This window comes from Lytechinus variegatus, chromosome 19 (assembly GCF_018143015.1).
Source record: "Lytechinus variegatus isolate NC3 chromosome 19, Lvar_3.0, whole genome shotgun sequence".
In the NCBI taxonomy this organism is placed as follows: domain Eukaryota; kingdom Metazoa; phylum Echinodermata; class Echinoidea; order Temnopleuroida; family Toxopneustidae; genus Lytechinus; species Lytechinus variegatus.
In genome coordinates this window covers 16,934,209-16,952,017 of record NC_054758.1, presented here as the reverse complement: position 1 = coordinate 16,952,017, position 17,809 = coordinate 16,934,209, and the positions used below count along the sequence as shown (strand labels likewise).

The window sequence follows — 17,809 nt, the reverse complement described above, 5'->3', positions numbered from 1 at the left end:
TTCTTTTTCATCTTCTACTTCTTTTTCATTTTTCTTCTTCTTCTTCGTAAAGCGTTATGTTTTAAAGGGTAGTCAGAGCTAAAAAAAAAAAATATTTATAGAATTTTACACTAGCATAAAATTTAAGGTCCTGAAAATCCATGAAAAAGGGATAAAATGAAATTATTGATTTGTAAAGTGTAGCAATATATTGTGGAAACAGTTATTATGCACGCCGTCATGAATATTCATAAGGTGGGATATTGATGTCCGTTCTTTCCTTCAAGTTACATAAAATCATAATTATTACATTTTTCATACGGGAGGGTTTGTTTATTTGTTTGTTTGTTTGTTTTTGGTTATATGTCCCTTGTCACAAGATAAGTTGCAGTAAATAATGAATAAACCAATGCAATAAGTCAATGATTTTTCAATCCATTTTTTTTCTAGGTGGTCATGATTTTAATGAAATTTTTAAAAGCAACTTTTTGTGTATACAAGTTACTGTATCACCAAAACAATGTAAAGCTTTAAAATGTCATAACCTTTTTTATTCCTTATCCGATTCTGGGGGAATTTGCAGTGTTTTGTTTGTCTGATTTTACTTTTTGCCGTATTATATTGAGCTTTGAGTACCTCTTTATGGCTTTAAAGAGGAGTGGTCACCCTAAAAATATTTCGATATTAATTAAGTCAGTCTTGCAGAAAAAAAATATAGCTATAAAATTGCTAACGAAAGTTTTTTGTGAGAATTAACAGATTAACAGTGGCCCATTACGTTGTGTGAAATATATATTGGTTCATAAGCTCTCTCTCCCTTTCTATTTTTCCATCTCTCTCTCTTTAATATTGGATGTATTTGAAGTAAAACTATTATTATAGTGATTATCATCTGTATTACATTGAGAGTTAATATTATGTAGCACAATAGGATTGTCAGAAGTTCAGTAGGTTATTTTGAATTTAAACTTTTCGATGAATTTCACTATTGTACTATTATCAAAATTCTGTGTATATTTTCGTGCTTATGTCATATATAGGGGGCTATTTATGTTTCTGTCAATTATTATGATGCTTTGCAGGCCGCGATGACGTGACACTGAGAACTGCATGGGGTATTTCAGTGCACTTTGTGTCTTATGATCCCATTTTTACTGTGAAAAGAAAACAACGATAACACTGCCGAATATTTTTCAGTGGAGGCAACATACAGCAGTTAATAATAATTAAAAAAAAAACTCATAACAATAAATCCATCTCCCAAAATCAAAATAATTAAAAACCCATATAACCAATTCCATAATGTTAATCCATCCATACATCCATCCATCCATCCATCCATCCATCCATCCATCAATAAATCAATCAATCCATCCATCTCCCAAAATCAAAATAATTAAAAACCCATATAACCAATTCCATAATGTCATTCCTCTTGTTTATACTTAGGTTAAGGGCTTTTGACTGAACATTTTTGTAAATCATATATATTTCTTTATTATTCTTTTGTTATAGTTTCAGTGAAAAGCGAATACTTTTAGCGAATAGAAAAATGTACGGTACGGTACATTTTCTTTCATGCAACAGCGCCATCTGTAGGATCGATCGACCGGAAATATTGCAACGAAAACACGTCAACAAATCCCAACAAACAGCTGATTTTTTTCGACATTTCAACCTAATATCGATGGGTTTTGGTCAATTGGAAGCATGGGGTGAGTACAAGTATCATAAAAATTGCACAGCGATAGACATATTTCTGTGAATAATTGACTAAATTGGCCATGGCTATTCGGCAAACCGATTTCTGACAATAACTCTGTGCGGGTTCAGTCCCAAGTGTGAAATTTGGTGTGGTGTTGGTTTTGCTTTTGTGCAAGTTATGACTTTTTTTTTGAGATGCATATTTGGACTGCAAGAAAGAATGAATAGGCCTAGAGAAATAAAGGAAAGTATGGGAGAAAGACGAGGTGAAAAGAAAGGAAGAACAAAAAATAGATGAATGAAGGAATGCAGAAAAATGATCAACATGGTCAAACTGCAGTTTGATAAAACTAAAAGTGGGGGAGAAAATAGGGGGAAAAAGAAAGGAAAGAAAAAAATGAAGGAAAGAATTTTAAGAAAGAAGAGCTAAAAAAAGATGAAGTAAAGAAAGGAAGACGAAAAGAAAATTTAAAAGAATGAATGAATAGAAGAATGAAAATATGCAGTCTTGAAAGAAGAAATATTAAAGGAACAAAGAGAAGTAGGGGAAAAAATAGCAGGGTAAAGTTCAAAGAATGGGAAGAAGAAAAAAAATTAAGAAAGAATGAAGGAAAAAAATAAGAAAATAATCAAGAATGAGAAAAGAACAAGGGGAAAAAATGAAAGAAAAAGTGAAGAAATATAAAGAAAGAAATTAAAGAAGTAATGAAGGAATAAAAAGGGAAGAAAGAAAAAAAAAGAAAAACAAAAGAAGTTATCAATTACGTTTGGCTCGAAAAGTTGTACATAGAGTTTGCAAAATATAAAGACAAGTTTATAATCACACACAAATGCATACGTTGGACTGAAATGTAATCTCACCAATGTGTGTTACAGATGATATCATCGTAACTCGATCTTTTTGAGCTATAACAGAAAATACAATATTTCCGTTTACTGCTTGCAAATGAGATGCACCAACAAAAGTGTACCAATTTTTGTAAGGAAATACAGAGATTTAAAGTCCATATTTCCTGAAATTTATTGCAAATTAACATTTCTCACAGGAAATGCTCGTCTAATAGAAGAGCATTTCATAGGTGTGAAATGTCAATTTCGACAGTTTTGTGGAGGGTCACATAGCCAGACTTTTTATAAGAGCCCTAAGCTTAGAGGTACTTCTAATATTAGTGTTGAACCGTTAGCTGCGCGCACATGGCCAGCTACATGTGTAGCTAGCTAACTGAGCTGGCTGCGTTGCTAGCATAACCTTGCAGTTTTCTACTGAATTTGTGTTTGTGTAAACAAACTGGCTTGCAATTCGAGTCACAGACACTTTTTCTTTTCTTTTCTGAATGTTGATGGAAGTTTTTAGTTTTGGAGTTTGTTGCTAGAATAGAGATTTCACTTAGACTTAGGAAACATCAATTTATGATGGGGGCATTTTTTCAGTATATGTGTTTTTTTTCGCCCTCGTCTTTGGTTTTTACCGTGGCGATTTAAGAGCTTTTAGGGAGCAATACCCCTGTCGCTACCCTGTATTTTTTTTTTACCCTGCATCAAGAAAATCCATTAGTTTGCGGAAACTCTTGGCACCTGGGGCCCGTTTCTCAACACCTGGACAAGTTAGTCATATCTTTATCCACAAACCACGGAGTTAGTTCCAATCTTGCTAAACCTGTTTCACGAAAGGCTTCCTAACTGAAGTACCTTGATATCGATACTATTGGTAAAAAGAGCAGACCAGACGTAGCCTTAGTCACAAAATAACATAATTTTCAAAAAGAAAAAATATGACGAAATTGCAAATATTGTGATGAATTGGGAATTACATCTTTTAAAAATAATAACATAGGTAAATTATTCATCATACATACTTAGACCATGAAGACTGGAGCATTCAATTGCTGAAAAAATGGAATTATGAATAATTCATTTCATGACTAAAAAATCACATGTGGACGTTGAGATGGTTACCCCCGGGATATCCAATTTTGATAGTTTACGAAAGTAAACCATAACGGTTTTATTTGTAAAATTATGATAATTATACAATGTTTTACGATTCCAAACATCATTATATAGTTTAACAATTTTTTTTATAAATCTTAGATACCGAAACGTACGATTTGACAAATTTTATGCATAAATTAGAGATTTATATCCAAATGTCGATAGGGTCTTAAAACGACAAATACAAGTCCAGTTATGGATGGCCTGACGTGGTAGAATTTTTATCGATTGAATTATTTTACTATTTCAAAATGAATGGTTCTGTGGCGTTTTACAAACAGTTTTCATAGTTACTTTGTATTACAACTATCATTGAATGCATTATCCCACTTGTTTTGGGATGTAATTTCCACCTCTATGATTTTTTACGTAAGATTATAATTTTCAAATATCTTTTGCACTTTTGCATGTCATAGTCTACACACGTGATGCCACTACGTCATTAAGAAAGAAGTTATGACAGGTTCGGAGATGTCATAAATATTTAGTGAGGTTGTTGTACCCGATCTTGGTAAAGAGGGCTTCGTGAAACGGTTAGCGGACAAGTAGCTCACTATCTCCGATTTAGTCGAGAAGTTAGACTTATGACGGTGTTGAGCAAAGAACACAGTCAATGAAAAATTGGAAGTGATTCTTTAATTTTTCTGCCATTACCAAAACGTTCTCCTTAGGACAAGGGTTGGACAGAGCTGCCAAGTAGTACTGATTTTCCGTATTTAGTACTGAAAATGAGATAAATACTGATGGTTTCATGCAAAATACTGATTTCTTAAGTTTTAGTGGTATGTGTTGTCCTAAGGTATTTCTTTGAAAATACTAGTTTCCTCACGAGAATACTGATTTTCAGCTTTAAAAATACTGAAATGTTCTTGTTCAGGTTGGCAGCTCTGGTTGGATCTAGAGCCTTGGTTTAGATTTAGGGTATCATAATAATCTAGTGGCCCATGGTTTCACTATTTGGAGTTATTATTCTATTTATCTTGCATTATCTACAGGAAAATGGTAGTGGGGTAACGATTGTCTTGCCTCGGTGCGTGAGCTGACCAAATCCCATCGGCATGATGAAGAAAGCAAGGGGGCCGAAACTCAGGCCCAAGTACCACTCCTTCTACCTGGCTCTGTTCTCCATCATCCTCGCCGGCATCATCGTGACTGGCATCTTCCAGTTCTGGCCCCATTCCATCGAGTTGGAGAGGCAGCCGCGGTATCACATCGAAAGCTACAAAAACCTCCAGGAGATCAAGGTCTCGGAGGGGTCTCCTCTGGGGGCAAAGACTGTGCAGGAATGCCACTACCATGACTGTTTCGATGTCTATCGGTGCGGTTCGGACACCAACAGAATCAGTGTTTACATCTACCCCATGAGGAAGTACGTGGACGAGAGCGGGGTGCCGATTACGGGGCAGATTTCGAGGGAGTTTTATGAAGTTCTCAATGCTATCGCGAACAGCCCGTTTTATACGTCCAATGCGGACCAGGCGTGCCTTCTGGTGCCGTCCATCGACTTGTTGAATCAGAACACGATGAGGGTTAAGGAGATGGGACAAGTCTTGAATCGACTGCCAAGGTAGGTTGATCAATCTTGGGTAGTTGAGAGCATAGTTTTCAAATTTCCATTATGAATCATGAGCAAAATGCACCAGGGCCCGTCTTACAAAGAGTTACGATTGATCCGATCAATCTCAAGTATATGGAAATCCATCAATGTCATAATTTTTTGGGAAATTTGCTTATTATTATCATAGGATTTTCTCCAAGATACGAAAGAAGTCTTTGTGACAAAAGCCAATTCCCTTCTAATAAAAGGAAAGCAAAAGAATATAGGGCCTACATATAATTTGATATAGATTTATTAGTTCAAACTTCACAAGTTACCCTATCCCTTCTAATGACAACACATTAGATATACATGTATTTACCTGTATTTTGCATATTTTCCCATTTGATCAGTGAGTATCAATTTAGATTTATTTATGATATACCTTGTTACAAATATGTCTATATTGAAATCTGTTCGTAGTACTAAGTTTGTTAGTTTTACCTTGTTATTGATGATTTTTTTTTAAATTGAAACTTTTGCAATTTGGCTTTTGCCGCAAAGAAAGTATTTTTAATAAACCATTTTGACTTGAATTGAATTGCTATCTTTTTCAGATGGAACGGAGGCACCAACCACCTCCTCATCAACATGCTCCCGGGTACCATACCCGACTTCAACACAGCCCTGGACGTCCCAAGGGGTAACGCCATCCTGGCTGGTGGTGGGTTCTCCTCCTGGACCTACAGACCCGGCTACGATGTCAGCATACCGGTCTTCAGCACGGCCATGTCCGCTGTCAAAATGAGCGAAAGGCCGTTCGAGTGAGTCACTGATAAAATTATTATCTGTTATGAAATTCACTCAGTTTTTTCCAGCGAGAACATGATCCTAAGCATGTTTAATATGCATGTATGGCAAGTTCTCCCAAGTCTGTGCATTCCCCCTTGTCTGTCCACACGCGTATTTGCGCGATTCTAGTAAAAGAAGATATGCAATGAACACAGATTTTACACATGCAATACATAGACAGATATTCATTAAAAAATCCAACTCAAAATGTCGGGAAAATAGTGATTTAGGGCATTTCATGGGTCGGCTTCAAAATGCAGCCTTTCTCATCAAAATCCCAGAATCATGTGCAAAGTGAATGGGTGCGCAGACATGGGGTACCATTTTTTTTTCAATGTGAAAATGACTGCCCAAGGTTTTTCCAAGAAATTCCTATATTTTTATCATATTTTCATGAGATATTGGGTACACTTACTCATAATAATATAAGGAACATTGTTATCTGAAAGATTTTTAAATAAAAAGAAATTTATGTTAAATCTTAACTCAAATTGTTAGGTGCGCAGACTTAGGGACCACCATCATACGTAGATATATTTGCCTGAATCCAAATGGAACAATGGAGTTCAATCAATTTTTTTCTTTTTTTTTAGGAGAGAACAGAACACTCAAAAGACCAAAGTTCTAAATTGTCTCCATATGTATTACACTAAATTCTCATCGAATGGCTATATTTATCTGAATAAGTAGAGTGTGTGCTAAAGGAGCAATGTTTCTGAGATGCATGTCCCTCAAACTGTGGCCCATACAAACATACATGTAATATGTATTCATTGTCACATATACATGTAATGGAAGCCTGATCAGAAAATATGTTTCCCATTCAATAAGTACTAGTAATTTCTGCTTGCATTCAATTTAGCTAAAGTATATGTATGTAAAATAGGGATTGCAAAGTCAGGCATTTTTGTATGCATGGTTAAAATCTCCAAGAGAAGCCTTGTTCCCATTTTAGCAATGTAGTGGTCTAAACAATATTTTCATTAGAACTATTATTTACATCATCCCAACACTGTGCGTCCCTACTTAGCTGTCTCCCTACAAGCTGGTATCTATAATACCGAAGCCAGTTGTTGACCATAGTTTGCACCAAACTAGAATTTCAGGTCTCAGAAGCCTTAAGAGTTGACCTGGTGCAATTTTGTGGAGACACAATTTATAGCTTTTATTGTAATTTACCCAAATAAAAGCTTAACAATATTTTTTTTATGCTCATCCCTGTGTTACCCCAGCACCGTACGTCCTTACCTAGCCATCTCCATGCAAGCCGGGATCCATGATGACTACCGAACCCAGCTTCTTACCATAGCTAGCACCAACCCAGACTTTCAGGTCTCGGGTGAACTTAAATTTTTGATCTGGACCAACATTATATACTGGTGTGTTGGCTCAGTTGGTAGAGCGTTCGTCTCACAACCGGGAGGTCGGGGGTTCAAACCCTGGCAGCATCAGACCAAAAGACGTTAAAAGATGGGAGTTGCTGCTACCCTGTTTGGCGTTCAACAATGAAAGGGATAGAGCCTCGTCGATCTGGCGCTGCACAGTGGCTGCCGGGCCCATGATCAATTGGGCAAAGCAAATTTTCGGAGTATTTCATTTCATGTCTATTTCGAACAATAAATTATGGATTTTTTTTTCATTATAATAAGAAGCTTTTGTTATAAATATCTCAATTACTATCTTAACAATATTTATTCATCCTCTCGTCCTTGTGTCACCCCAGCACTGTGCGTCCCTACCTAGCCGTCTCCACGCAAGCCGGGATCCATGATGACTACCGAACCCAGCTTCTAACCATAGCTAGCACCAACCCAGACTTTCAGGTCTTGGACGAGTGCAAGACAGAGGAAGGGCTTCCGGATCCATTCAAGAGATGCCAGGACAACAAAGCTTTCAGCTATCCTCATATATTACAGGTGAATAAGTTAGCCAATCTACTTAACGTTTTGCAACCTTTGCAATGCGTTACTTGTTATCCAGTGTTCATGTCAATCAAATCACAGTGGACCTTGAAATTTGTATTTGTACCCAGTCCTGCCAAATAAGGGGAAATCCGCCCGAAATTAAATGATAGAAGCAAAGAAAATATGTGAGAACCCCCTCTCCATTTCAAAATCAAAGAGTGCAATTTTTTCAACTTGTTCTTAACTATGGAAAGCGTTGTGGCCCAATGGATTGGTCTCTGGACTTTGAAACAGGGGATTGTGGCTTCAGCAAGAAAATGATTCACATTGTGCTGCTCTCAACCTAGGTGAAATAAATGGGTACATGGTAGGAGTTTATTCCTTGAAATATGTGGGCGCTATCAATACTTCCGGCTGCCAAGCTAAAGGCAGGGTAATGATATCCAAGTCCTTTGGGAGCGCTTGGAGATGTTCTAATCATAATGTGATGCGTTATACAAGAACTGTTTATTAGAATTGGCCTCTTTCCTAAACCTACTGCTCTTGAGAAATGATGTAGGACATGCAGTATTGGTCGCTTGGTTTATTTGTTTTGTTAACAGTGTGTATTTGTATACTCTGTGAATTATGGTGTTACTGGCTTCTCATAGTTAAAGGTCAAGTCCACCTCAGAGAAATGTTGATTTGAATCAATAGAGAAAAATCAGACAAGCACAATGCTGAAATTTTCATCAAAATCGGATGTACAATAAGAAAGTTATGACATTTCAAAGTTTCGCTTATTTTTAACAAAATATTTATATGAACGAGCCAGTTACATCCAAATGAGAAAGTCGATGTCACTCACTCACTATTTCTTTTGTTTTTTTATTGTTTGAATTATACAATGTTTCAATTTTTACGAATTTGATGATTAGGACCTCCTTGCCTGAAGCATAAAATGTTAAAATAATGGAATTCCACTTGTTCATGGAGGAATGAAACTTCATTTCACATGACAATGACAAGAAAATCAAAATATGTCATATTTCATATAATAAAGTACAAAAGAAAAAGTGAGTGATGTCATCAGTTCCCTCATTTGCATACCGACCGAGATGTGCATATAACTGTTCTGTGAAATGATGTGAAACTTTAAAATGTCATAACTTTCTTATTTTATATCAGATTTCGATGAAATTTTCAGTGTTCTGCTTGTTGAATTTTTCTCTTTTTATTCAAATAAAGTTTTTGTTGGGGTGGACTTGTCCTTTAATATTGGTATGAATTAATCATAACTTAAAGGAATGTTACAGGTCATTAAAACCTTGTGCAAAGTCATATGATTGTAATAGCAATCCATCAACAAAAATGTTGACTCTGTGATATGTCTCCTGAATTCTTTGTCCATTTTATGTGTCTATAAAATCAAATTCATTGAAGAATCTAATATACTTTTGTTTTCATTCTAGGATGCTACATTTTGTATAGTGCTACGTCGGACACGCCTTGGACAAGCTGCCCTCAGTGATGCACTCCAAGCTGGATGTATACCAGTCATCATCAGTGACGCCTACATTTTACCGTTCTCAGAAGTCATTGACTGGAAAAGGTAATCATTATATAAAACAATTTTACTTCTTATAAGCTACTGAAATCCTTGCATCTGATTGGCTCAGAATGAATTTGTCAGTGAAAATCACTGGCAAGACATGCTCCCCTGAACAAAGAGATGTAAGAAAGTTTGCTTGAAAGAGTAGTTGTCTCTTAAATATAAATACCAGTTTTGGTAAAGATTTCAAAATGAGTTCCAACAGAATTCCAATGAAATCGCCACCAAAGTGTGTGTGTTTGTTTGTATGAATAAAAATGGCTCTGGAAGAAAATGTGTAAATGCTGAGAAGTGAACCAAATAAGGAAGGGATTTCATCAAATGTTGGGTATTTTTCAAAGCAATATTGATACACTGTCCCACACATGCGTTTCTGTGTTGGTGATCATCAGAATTATCGATTTTGAGCTAAGATTTCATGATTTCGCAAAAATAAGTTACATAAAGGTACCAGATCTAGATGTATGATAATTTTAAAATTAACCTTGATTTAAAAGACTTTGTCATGAAATTATTTTTTGCTGCAACTACCGGTCAGTCTTTGACCGTAAACCTATTCAGGATAAGTGATCAGTTATTTTGTTATTGACCCTGGGGTCCGTTGCAGAAAGAGTTGCAATCAAACGCAACTCTAAAAAATCAATCGCAAGTCCCAAATGCGCGCTGTTGATTGGTTGAAAATCAAGTTGCGTATGATTTTTAGAGTTGCGATTGATTGCAACTCTTTCTGCAACGGGCCCCAGATCATTAAGTATCTTTGAGAAATATGTCAGGAGGAAGAATGAAAATATGGTATATATATTCTGTGTGAGAATTGCTATTGCATTAGTATAGATGGGGTAGGATTAATAACTTGACAAGAAATGAAAAAAACAACAACTAAAAATGCAAAATTTATTTGTGTAATGTATTGCTTATATGCTAATTTGATAATATAAAATCATGAGGCATTTTTCTAGATTTGTTATTTCCCATTTGGATTGTACTTAGTACAGAAATCCAATAAGGGTTATTCTGGGCCCGTTGCATAAAAGAATACTATTATGGTAACTTTGTCATCCATTGGTAGCTACCATGGTAACGCTGATCAACAGCCAATCAAAATCAAGGATTCCATGCAAGTTACCATTGCATGGCAAAGTCACCTTAATGGTAACTCTTCTGCAACAGTGTCCTGATGTAATTCTTGAAATAATCATGAAGTACAAGTCCAGCTTAGGTGAACCTCATTTATCACTCTTGCTAGGGCATCACTGGTTGTCCGAGAAGATCGCATCCCCGATCTTCCCGACATCTTGCACTCCATCGAGCTTGAGCACATCCACCAGATGAGACGGCAGGTCCGGTTTCTATGGAAACGTTACTTCAGCAGCATGGCCAACATCACCCTGACAACGCTGCAAATCATCAATGACCGTGTCTTCCCGTACAAGGCTAAGGATTACGATTGGTGGAATGAGCCGACTCCAAGGGTAAGAACAAAATCTTTTTCTCAATTTTTTTTTCAATTTTAGAGAATGAAACTCTTAGAATGAGTTAGCTTGTATGAAAACAAAAGAAAAAATGGGATCAATGATAGGTTGAGGACAATTGGACCAACAATGAGTTAGTCACAAGCTTCTGATTGTTGAGAACGCTTATGCTATCATGGCCTTGGAGATCTTCCCAGTGGGAATGCAACGTATGATGTGCGAGGTCACACATGAACAACTGTCCACTTTGGACACTGAAAATATTGGCTAAAACATCTCTATTTTTTATTGTATATTATTGTGCAAACTCTTTTTCAATGATATATATTGTGGATCTGTTTTACATTCTTTCTCAATGATGTAAATGCAATTTCAAAGCTCACAGTGAATGTTTTTGCCATAATTAGTTCCCTTTAAGAATTTGTTTTATTTACTTTATATGTACTTCTTGATAAAAGTTTGAGCCACAAGTCAAATATAGATCTTGAATGAATACTAAAGTCAACACACGCTATTTGCATTTATGACTTGTTATTTACACCACAACTTGATCCGACACAATTTTATTTCATTTCTGTTTAGAGAGGTGCCCAGAACCCGCTGTTCTTGCCGATCATCCCTCCCAAGTCACATGGCTTCACTGCGGTGGTCCTCACCTACGACAGGGAGCAGAGTCTCTTTGAGATCATCAAGCAAATCTCGCAGACACCAAGTCTGTCCAAGGTTCTGGTCGTCTGGAATCATCAAGAAAAGACACCACCACCTGGTGAGTTAGTTGGTGATGATGATGATTATGATGGGTGATGATGATGATGATGGTGGTGATGATCATGTTAATGATGACGATAGTGATTATGATGATGATGATACTGATGGTGACAATGACAATTAGGATGATGGTGATGGTGATGATAATGATGATTATGATGATGATGATAATTGTGATGATGATGTTTATGAAGGCGAGGATGGTGATGATGACGACAACGATGATGATGATGAAGATGCCTTTAAAGAAAATGAGAGGATGGATGGAGAGATGAGGCTATTTCTGAGCTCATCAATCAAATTCACAGCCACCAAGTGTGTCACCGTTCTGGTTGTCTGGAACCACAAAGAAAAGATGCCACCACTAAGTGAAGATATGCTGATGATTTTGATAATTGTTTTGATTTCTGCGATCTCATGTGATTCTCCTGATGTGGGTTTACTTGTACAGTTAGTCTTATAAGCCAGTTCGTAGTTTCTTTCTACATATGATCAAAAGATTCTATGCCTGATCAGAGGAAGGTCATTTGTACTAAAGTGACATGGTGATTTAAAATCTAATGAGATAAGCACCAACTTTGATTTCTTGATTATTCATATATTCTTTTGATTAGTTGTATTCATTTACATCCACAATAAACAACAATGCGTCCTCGAACGACTGGTATTTCACAGTTTGCCAAGTACATTGTGCAACATGCTATGATATGCATTCAAAGTAGGAATGCAACAAATACCTTCATAAAGTGTTCATTGGTGTGCTATTCTAGTCACCTGGGGAGCGTTTCATGAAAGGACTTGTCGGACGTTTTATCCGACAAGTCTCATTTTATCCGACAGTTACTATAGTAACAGTGCCTTTCAGCCAATCAGAATCAAGGAAAGATGTCAGATCTAACAACTTGTCGTCTTGTCGGAGAAAAAATGTTGATGAAACGGTCTCCTGGTCTATACAATTTCTTCATCCTGCTGTGTAAGGCAAGCTTATGTGATATATTGCTTTGAAATCTGTCTATCATAATGAAAGAAATGAAAGGTCATTTGACCAAAAATTGACCATGAAATAACTACAAACTGGTCTATTAATATCCAACAAGGAATGAATTAATACTATTATTAAAAACTTCATGATGATAAATCTGTAAAGTAAATTTCTTTCTGTTTTCACTGTGGTGGAGTGCTACGTTTTGTTCATTTTTCTTTCAGCTGATCGATGGCCTAAGATTAACAAACCACTGAAGGTTGTACAGACCAAAGAGAACAAACTGAGTAATCGATTCTATCCGTACGATGAGATCGAGACCGAGTGCATCCTTGCCATCGATGATGACATCATCATGTTGACACCGGATGAGCTGGAGTTTGGTTATGGGGTAAGAATGAACAGAATCAATCGAATTTGTTAATTTTTCACAGTGGGTGCATGTCTTAGTTTGTTTTTGCCATTGTTTCTTTCTGGGCACTGAATTATTTGAAGCATTATTTGATCATCATATTCTCTTCAAATTGGCAACATCAGTCTTTTGTTCATCACTTTATTTTCTATTTTAAGGTTTGTAAGGATCATAATTAATAGAGGTTGATAAGGAATAATTTCAGAATATGAAAAAATAAAAATCAATTTTAATGGGAAAACAGTGATTATAATCTATCCATTGCACTGCCAATTTTATAAATTTCAGTAATGACATTCCTTCACATATTTTTCTTTTATCATTAAAAAATAAACTGGTACTGGTTCAATGAAAGTAGACATAACATGTATATCATTTTTACTCTTATATATTTTATAGTGTTTAGGTCCCTGAATTGAATAATAGTTTGGTTCAGAACACAATCATATTCCTGATTAGGTTGAAATTAAAATTATTGGCTGACTGTTTAATTGCCAAATTAGTGTTCTTTTTATTTTGAAATATAAATGAAATCTACTTGGTTTGAAGAGCTTGAATTTTAGAGATTAGCTGGTTTTACTGAATGTTGTAATCTTTAAGCTTATTCAAATCATCTGACCAATTGTACCTTTTTGTCACGTAGGTTTGGAGAGAATTCCCTGATCGTCTTGTAGGTTTTCCAAGCCGCCTTCATCTTTGGGACGAGGCGCATGGTAAATGGAAGTATGAGAGTGAATGGATGAATGACCACTCTATGGTTCTCACAGGGGCTGCATTCTATCATAAGGTGAGCAAAATGTGATTTTTCTATTTATCTATGATATCATCATCATCAACAACCTCATCATCATCTTCACCATCATCTTCATAATCATCACCATCATCACTATCATCATCATTGTCATCATCATCACCACCACCATCATCATCATCATCATCATCATCAACATCATCAACATCATCATCATCATCGTCATCATCATCATCATCATCATCGTCATCATCATCATCATCAACATCATCATCACCATCATCATCATCACCATCATCATCATCAACATCCATGGTAAATGAACGAATGATGGTGATTGGATGAATGATGGTTCTTACTTATGCTACATTCTACCATAGGGTATTACAAACATGACACTTCATATCGCTTATAATCAGAATTAAAGATATATGCCAGTTGTAACAATCTAAGCATGAGTTTGAACAAAATACTCACCCAAATGTTTGTATGGAAAACCCCCCCAAATATGCCAATTGATTGTATTATGTGTTCGTACTAAGAAATGGCAAAATAAGCATCGCATTCAAACCAGAGGTCCGGTCTTTTTTTTAAATGCTTACCTGTCCATACAAATGAAAGAAAAAGAGAAAAAAAATGATCAAACTCTATTCAGTTTGATTATGATACATTTTACAACTTACACTGATTCTGCCTCCTAATTCATATAAGTAGTCATTTTGAGACAGTTTTTCACAATTTTATTTCATAACCTAGAAAAGGTTCTGTGAACTTTAAAATTTGTTAATTTTGGAGATCTGCTACTTTTTTTCCTCAGTATTTCAGCTATGCCTACACGCACAAGATGTCACCACACATCAAGACGTGGGTGGATGCCCATATGAACTGCGAAGATATCGCTATGAACTTTCTCATTGCTAACATCACCGGGAAAGCACCCATGAAGGTAACGTTTCTTTTATTCTCATTTTTTAGAACGCATGGTCCGTATTCTGAACATCAGTTCAATTTAAACTATGGTCTGGGCAACCAAGTCATAGTCTTATTGGGACATAACAGACTGTCAAAAAGAACAAGAAATCAGAAACAGAAAATTCCATGAAGGTTCCACATTTAGGGGGTCAGACGTACATATTTTATGAAATTGCCCGTCTAAAATTTTTAATTATCAATGGAGACTCAAGTGTGACACATTTTTTTACAGATACTGGTTCAATTTATAAGCATATTTGGCTCTCAGAGTGAATTATTTATAATTATTTGGAAGTAATCAGGGAAATATTTCTCTTCACCATTGAAGCATGAAAAAATACCAGTGTAAATAAAGGTAAAATATTTTAATAATTATTTGACTTCCAATAGATATAGAAGAGTCAAAAGGGGCCTAAGCTTTCGATCCTAGCAGAATCTTCTTCGGAGGCAAAATGACAAACATATAAGGTGGAACAACCATAATATAGACCACAGACATTCAACAGCAACACTGGAACAAGGAGACAAAAGGGGCATTAGTGAGAAGAGATGACCAATCAGGTTAATGAAGGGGATGAAAGAAAAGGAGTAGGCAGACACAAAGGGAAGTTAGTGTAAGGCCAAAGAAAGACCTCAAGCCAAGAGGGATTAAGATAATGAGGCAGGCAACATCAAACAGGATCTGGAACAAAACAGTGATAGAGGGTATGAGGAAGATATGAATAACAAGAGAATTAGTGAGAGGTGGGTCAAACAGGTAACAAAGAAAGGCATAATAAACTTGTGCATAAGAGTGGGGAAAAAAGGGAAAGAGAAGGGAACAACTGATAATGTGCAAAAAGGCATAGGTATGCATGATAGAGCATTAAACAAGCTAAGAGAAGAAAGTAAGTGTAAAAATAAATCTTTCTTCTCTTAGCTTGTTTAATGCTCTATCATGCATACCTATGTCACAATATTTAGAAAGCAGAACGATTGCAGTTTGAGACACGATCACCTGGGGTCTGTTTTATGATGCTGTTCTTTTGTCATGCATGACTTGATCAATGACTAGTGACCGGTTATAGCTGTTCTTATGCAAAGTGATACATCCCTACGTAGCTGACTTAGCGACCAAAGACATGTTCAGGTTGAAGATGGTGAAGCCGTGCTTAATGTAATGAAACGCGATCCTAGACCAGGGGGATGTTTCACAAAGATTCAAGTACGACTTAGGTCGCACTTAAATGCCGACGCGTACATGATATGCAACACGCAATCTTATTGATTAGTATGCAGTAATACGCGTCCTCTTGGCATGATCTGACCAATGCAGACATGCCTTTTAAACCATACGCAACTAGAGATGTAAGTGCTACTCTAAGTCATGCTTTAATATTTGTGAACCCCCCCAGATTTGGTGTAACGAGCCCTAACTCTCATTTAATTATCTCTCCATGTTTAGGTTACACCCAGGAAGAAGTTCAAGTGCCCTGAGTGCACCAGCGTCGAGATGATCTCGGCCGATCTGAATCACATGGTGGAGAGGTCCGAGTGTATTATGGAGTTTGAAAAGGAGTATGGCATGATGCCTCTGAAGACTGTTCAGTTCAGAGCTGACCCGGTACTCTACAAGGACAACGTCCCTGAAGAACTGAAGCGATATCACACCATTGGCAGTTTGTAGATGTGAGACATTTAGCTGCAGTTCAGGGACCACAAGATATTATTCTTGATGAATCGGTTAAAACATTATTATGATTGAGGAGGCTTTATTCCTGAAGTATTGCTTGATGCTTCTGAAGACTGTCCAGCTCAGAGCTGACCCAGTCCTCTACAAGGACAATGTCCCTGAAGAACTGAAGCGGTATCACACCATCGGGAATTTGTAGATGTGAGACATTTAGCTGCAGTTTAGGGATCACCATCAGCTGTAGAAAGACATTCTTGAAGAATCAATTAAAATGTTGTTATGATTCAGGAGGCAGTATTCCTGAAGTATTGCTTGATGCTTCCAAAAACAGTTCATTTCAGAGAAGATCTAGTCATCTTTAAAGACAATGTCCCTGAAGAACTGAAGAGGTACCATACTATTGGGACTTTGTAGGTATGTAACATATATCTGCTGATGCCGTTCAAGACTGTCCACCTCAGAGCCGACCTGGTTTTCTATAAGGACAATGTCCCTGAAGAACTGAAGCAGTATCATACTTTTGGGAGTTTGTAGACCTGTGTGAAAAATTTAGCAGCATTTCAAAGATCACCCTTTGCTGCAACTGTCTGTTTCACAGTTGTTACTGTTTATTTATAAGGACAACATCCCTGAAGAACTGAAGCAGTGTCATACCAGTGGGAGTTTATAGGTGTGAGACATCAAGCTGCAGTTCAGGGATCCCTCAAGCATTAGAAAAACATTATTCTTGAAGGAGCAAAACATTGCTATCCTACACGGAACAGTATTCCTGGATTTTGCTTTATGCCTTCAGAACACTCTTAAGATTCCAGAAGAACTGAAAATGGTATCATGCCATCGGAATTGTAGTCAGTACATCAGTGGATTCATGCAGGGTCATTAGTATTTTGCAAGTATAAGTCCATCCTAGGGGTCATTTCATAAAGCTGTTTGTATTAAAGTTAAGAGTGACTTTAAGGATGACTGGTGATCCTTTCTTGTGGTAAATGATATTCACCATTCAGGGGCTACGGAACGGTTTTCACAGTGGGAGGGGGGCTGAGCCAAAAGTGGGGGAATGGCCATCCAAAAAATCACAATCCCAAGGTTACTTTTCCTTTTTTGTACACGGTTTTGGAAAAAATCGTGGGGGGGGCTGAGCCCCCAGAACCCCCCCTCCCCCCTGCCATAAAAATGTTAATTGGTGATTATTTAGCACATAAGAAAGGTTCACCAGTTTTT

General features: G+C 36.7%; 1 protein-coding gene across 1 annotated transcript; it reads left to right on the top strand.

Annotated features, from left to right (window-relative positions):
- The first annotated feature begins 1,562 nt into the window (after window positions 1-1,562).
- Window positions 1,563-16,604, top strand: LOC121405783 (exostosin-2-like). Its single transcript, XM_041596735.1, has 11 exons — window positions 1,563-1,694; window positions 4,671-5,242; window positions 5,830-6,036; window positions 7,788-7,980; window positions 9,420-9,559; window positions 10,806-11,031; window positions 11,614-11,797; window positions 13,006-13,172; window positions 13,837-13,980; window positions 14,762-14,890; window positions 16,361-16,604. The coding sequence occupies exons 2-11, from the start codon at window positions 4,734-4,736 to the stop codon at window positions 16,580-16,582; spliced, it is 2,121 nt and encodes a 706-aa protein (XP_041452669.1). The 5' UTR covers window positions 1,563-1,694; window positions 4,671-4,733; the 3' UTR covers window positions 16,583-16,604.
- Window positions 16,605-17,809: the final 1,205 nt, after the last annotated feature.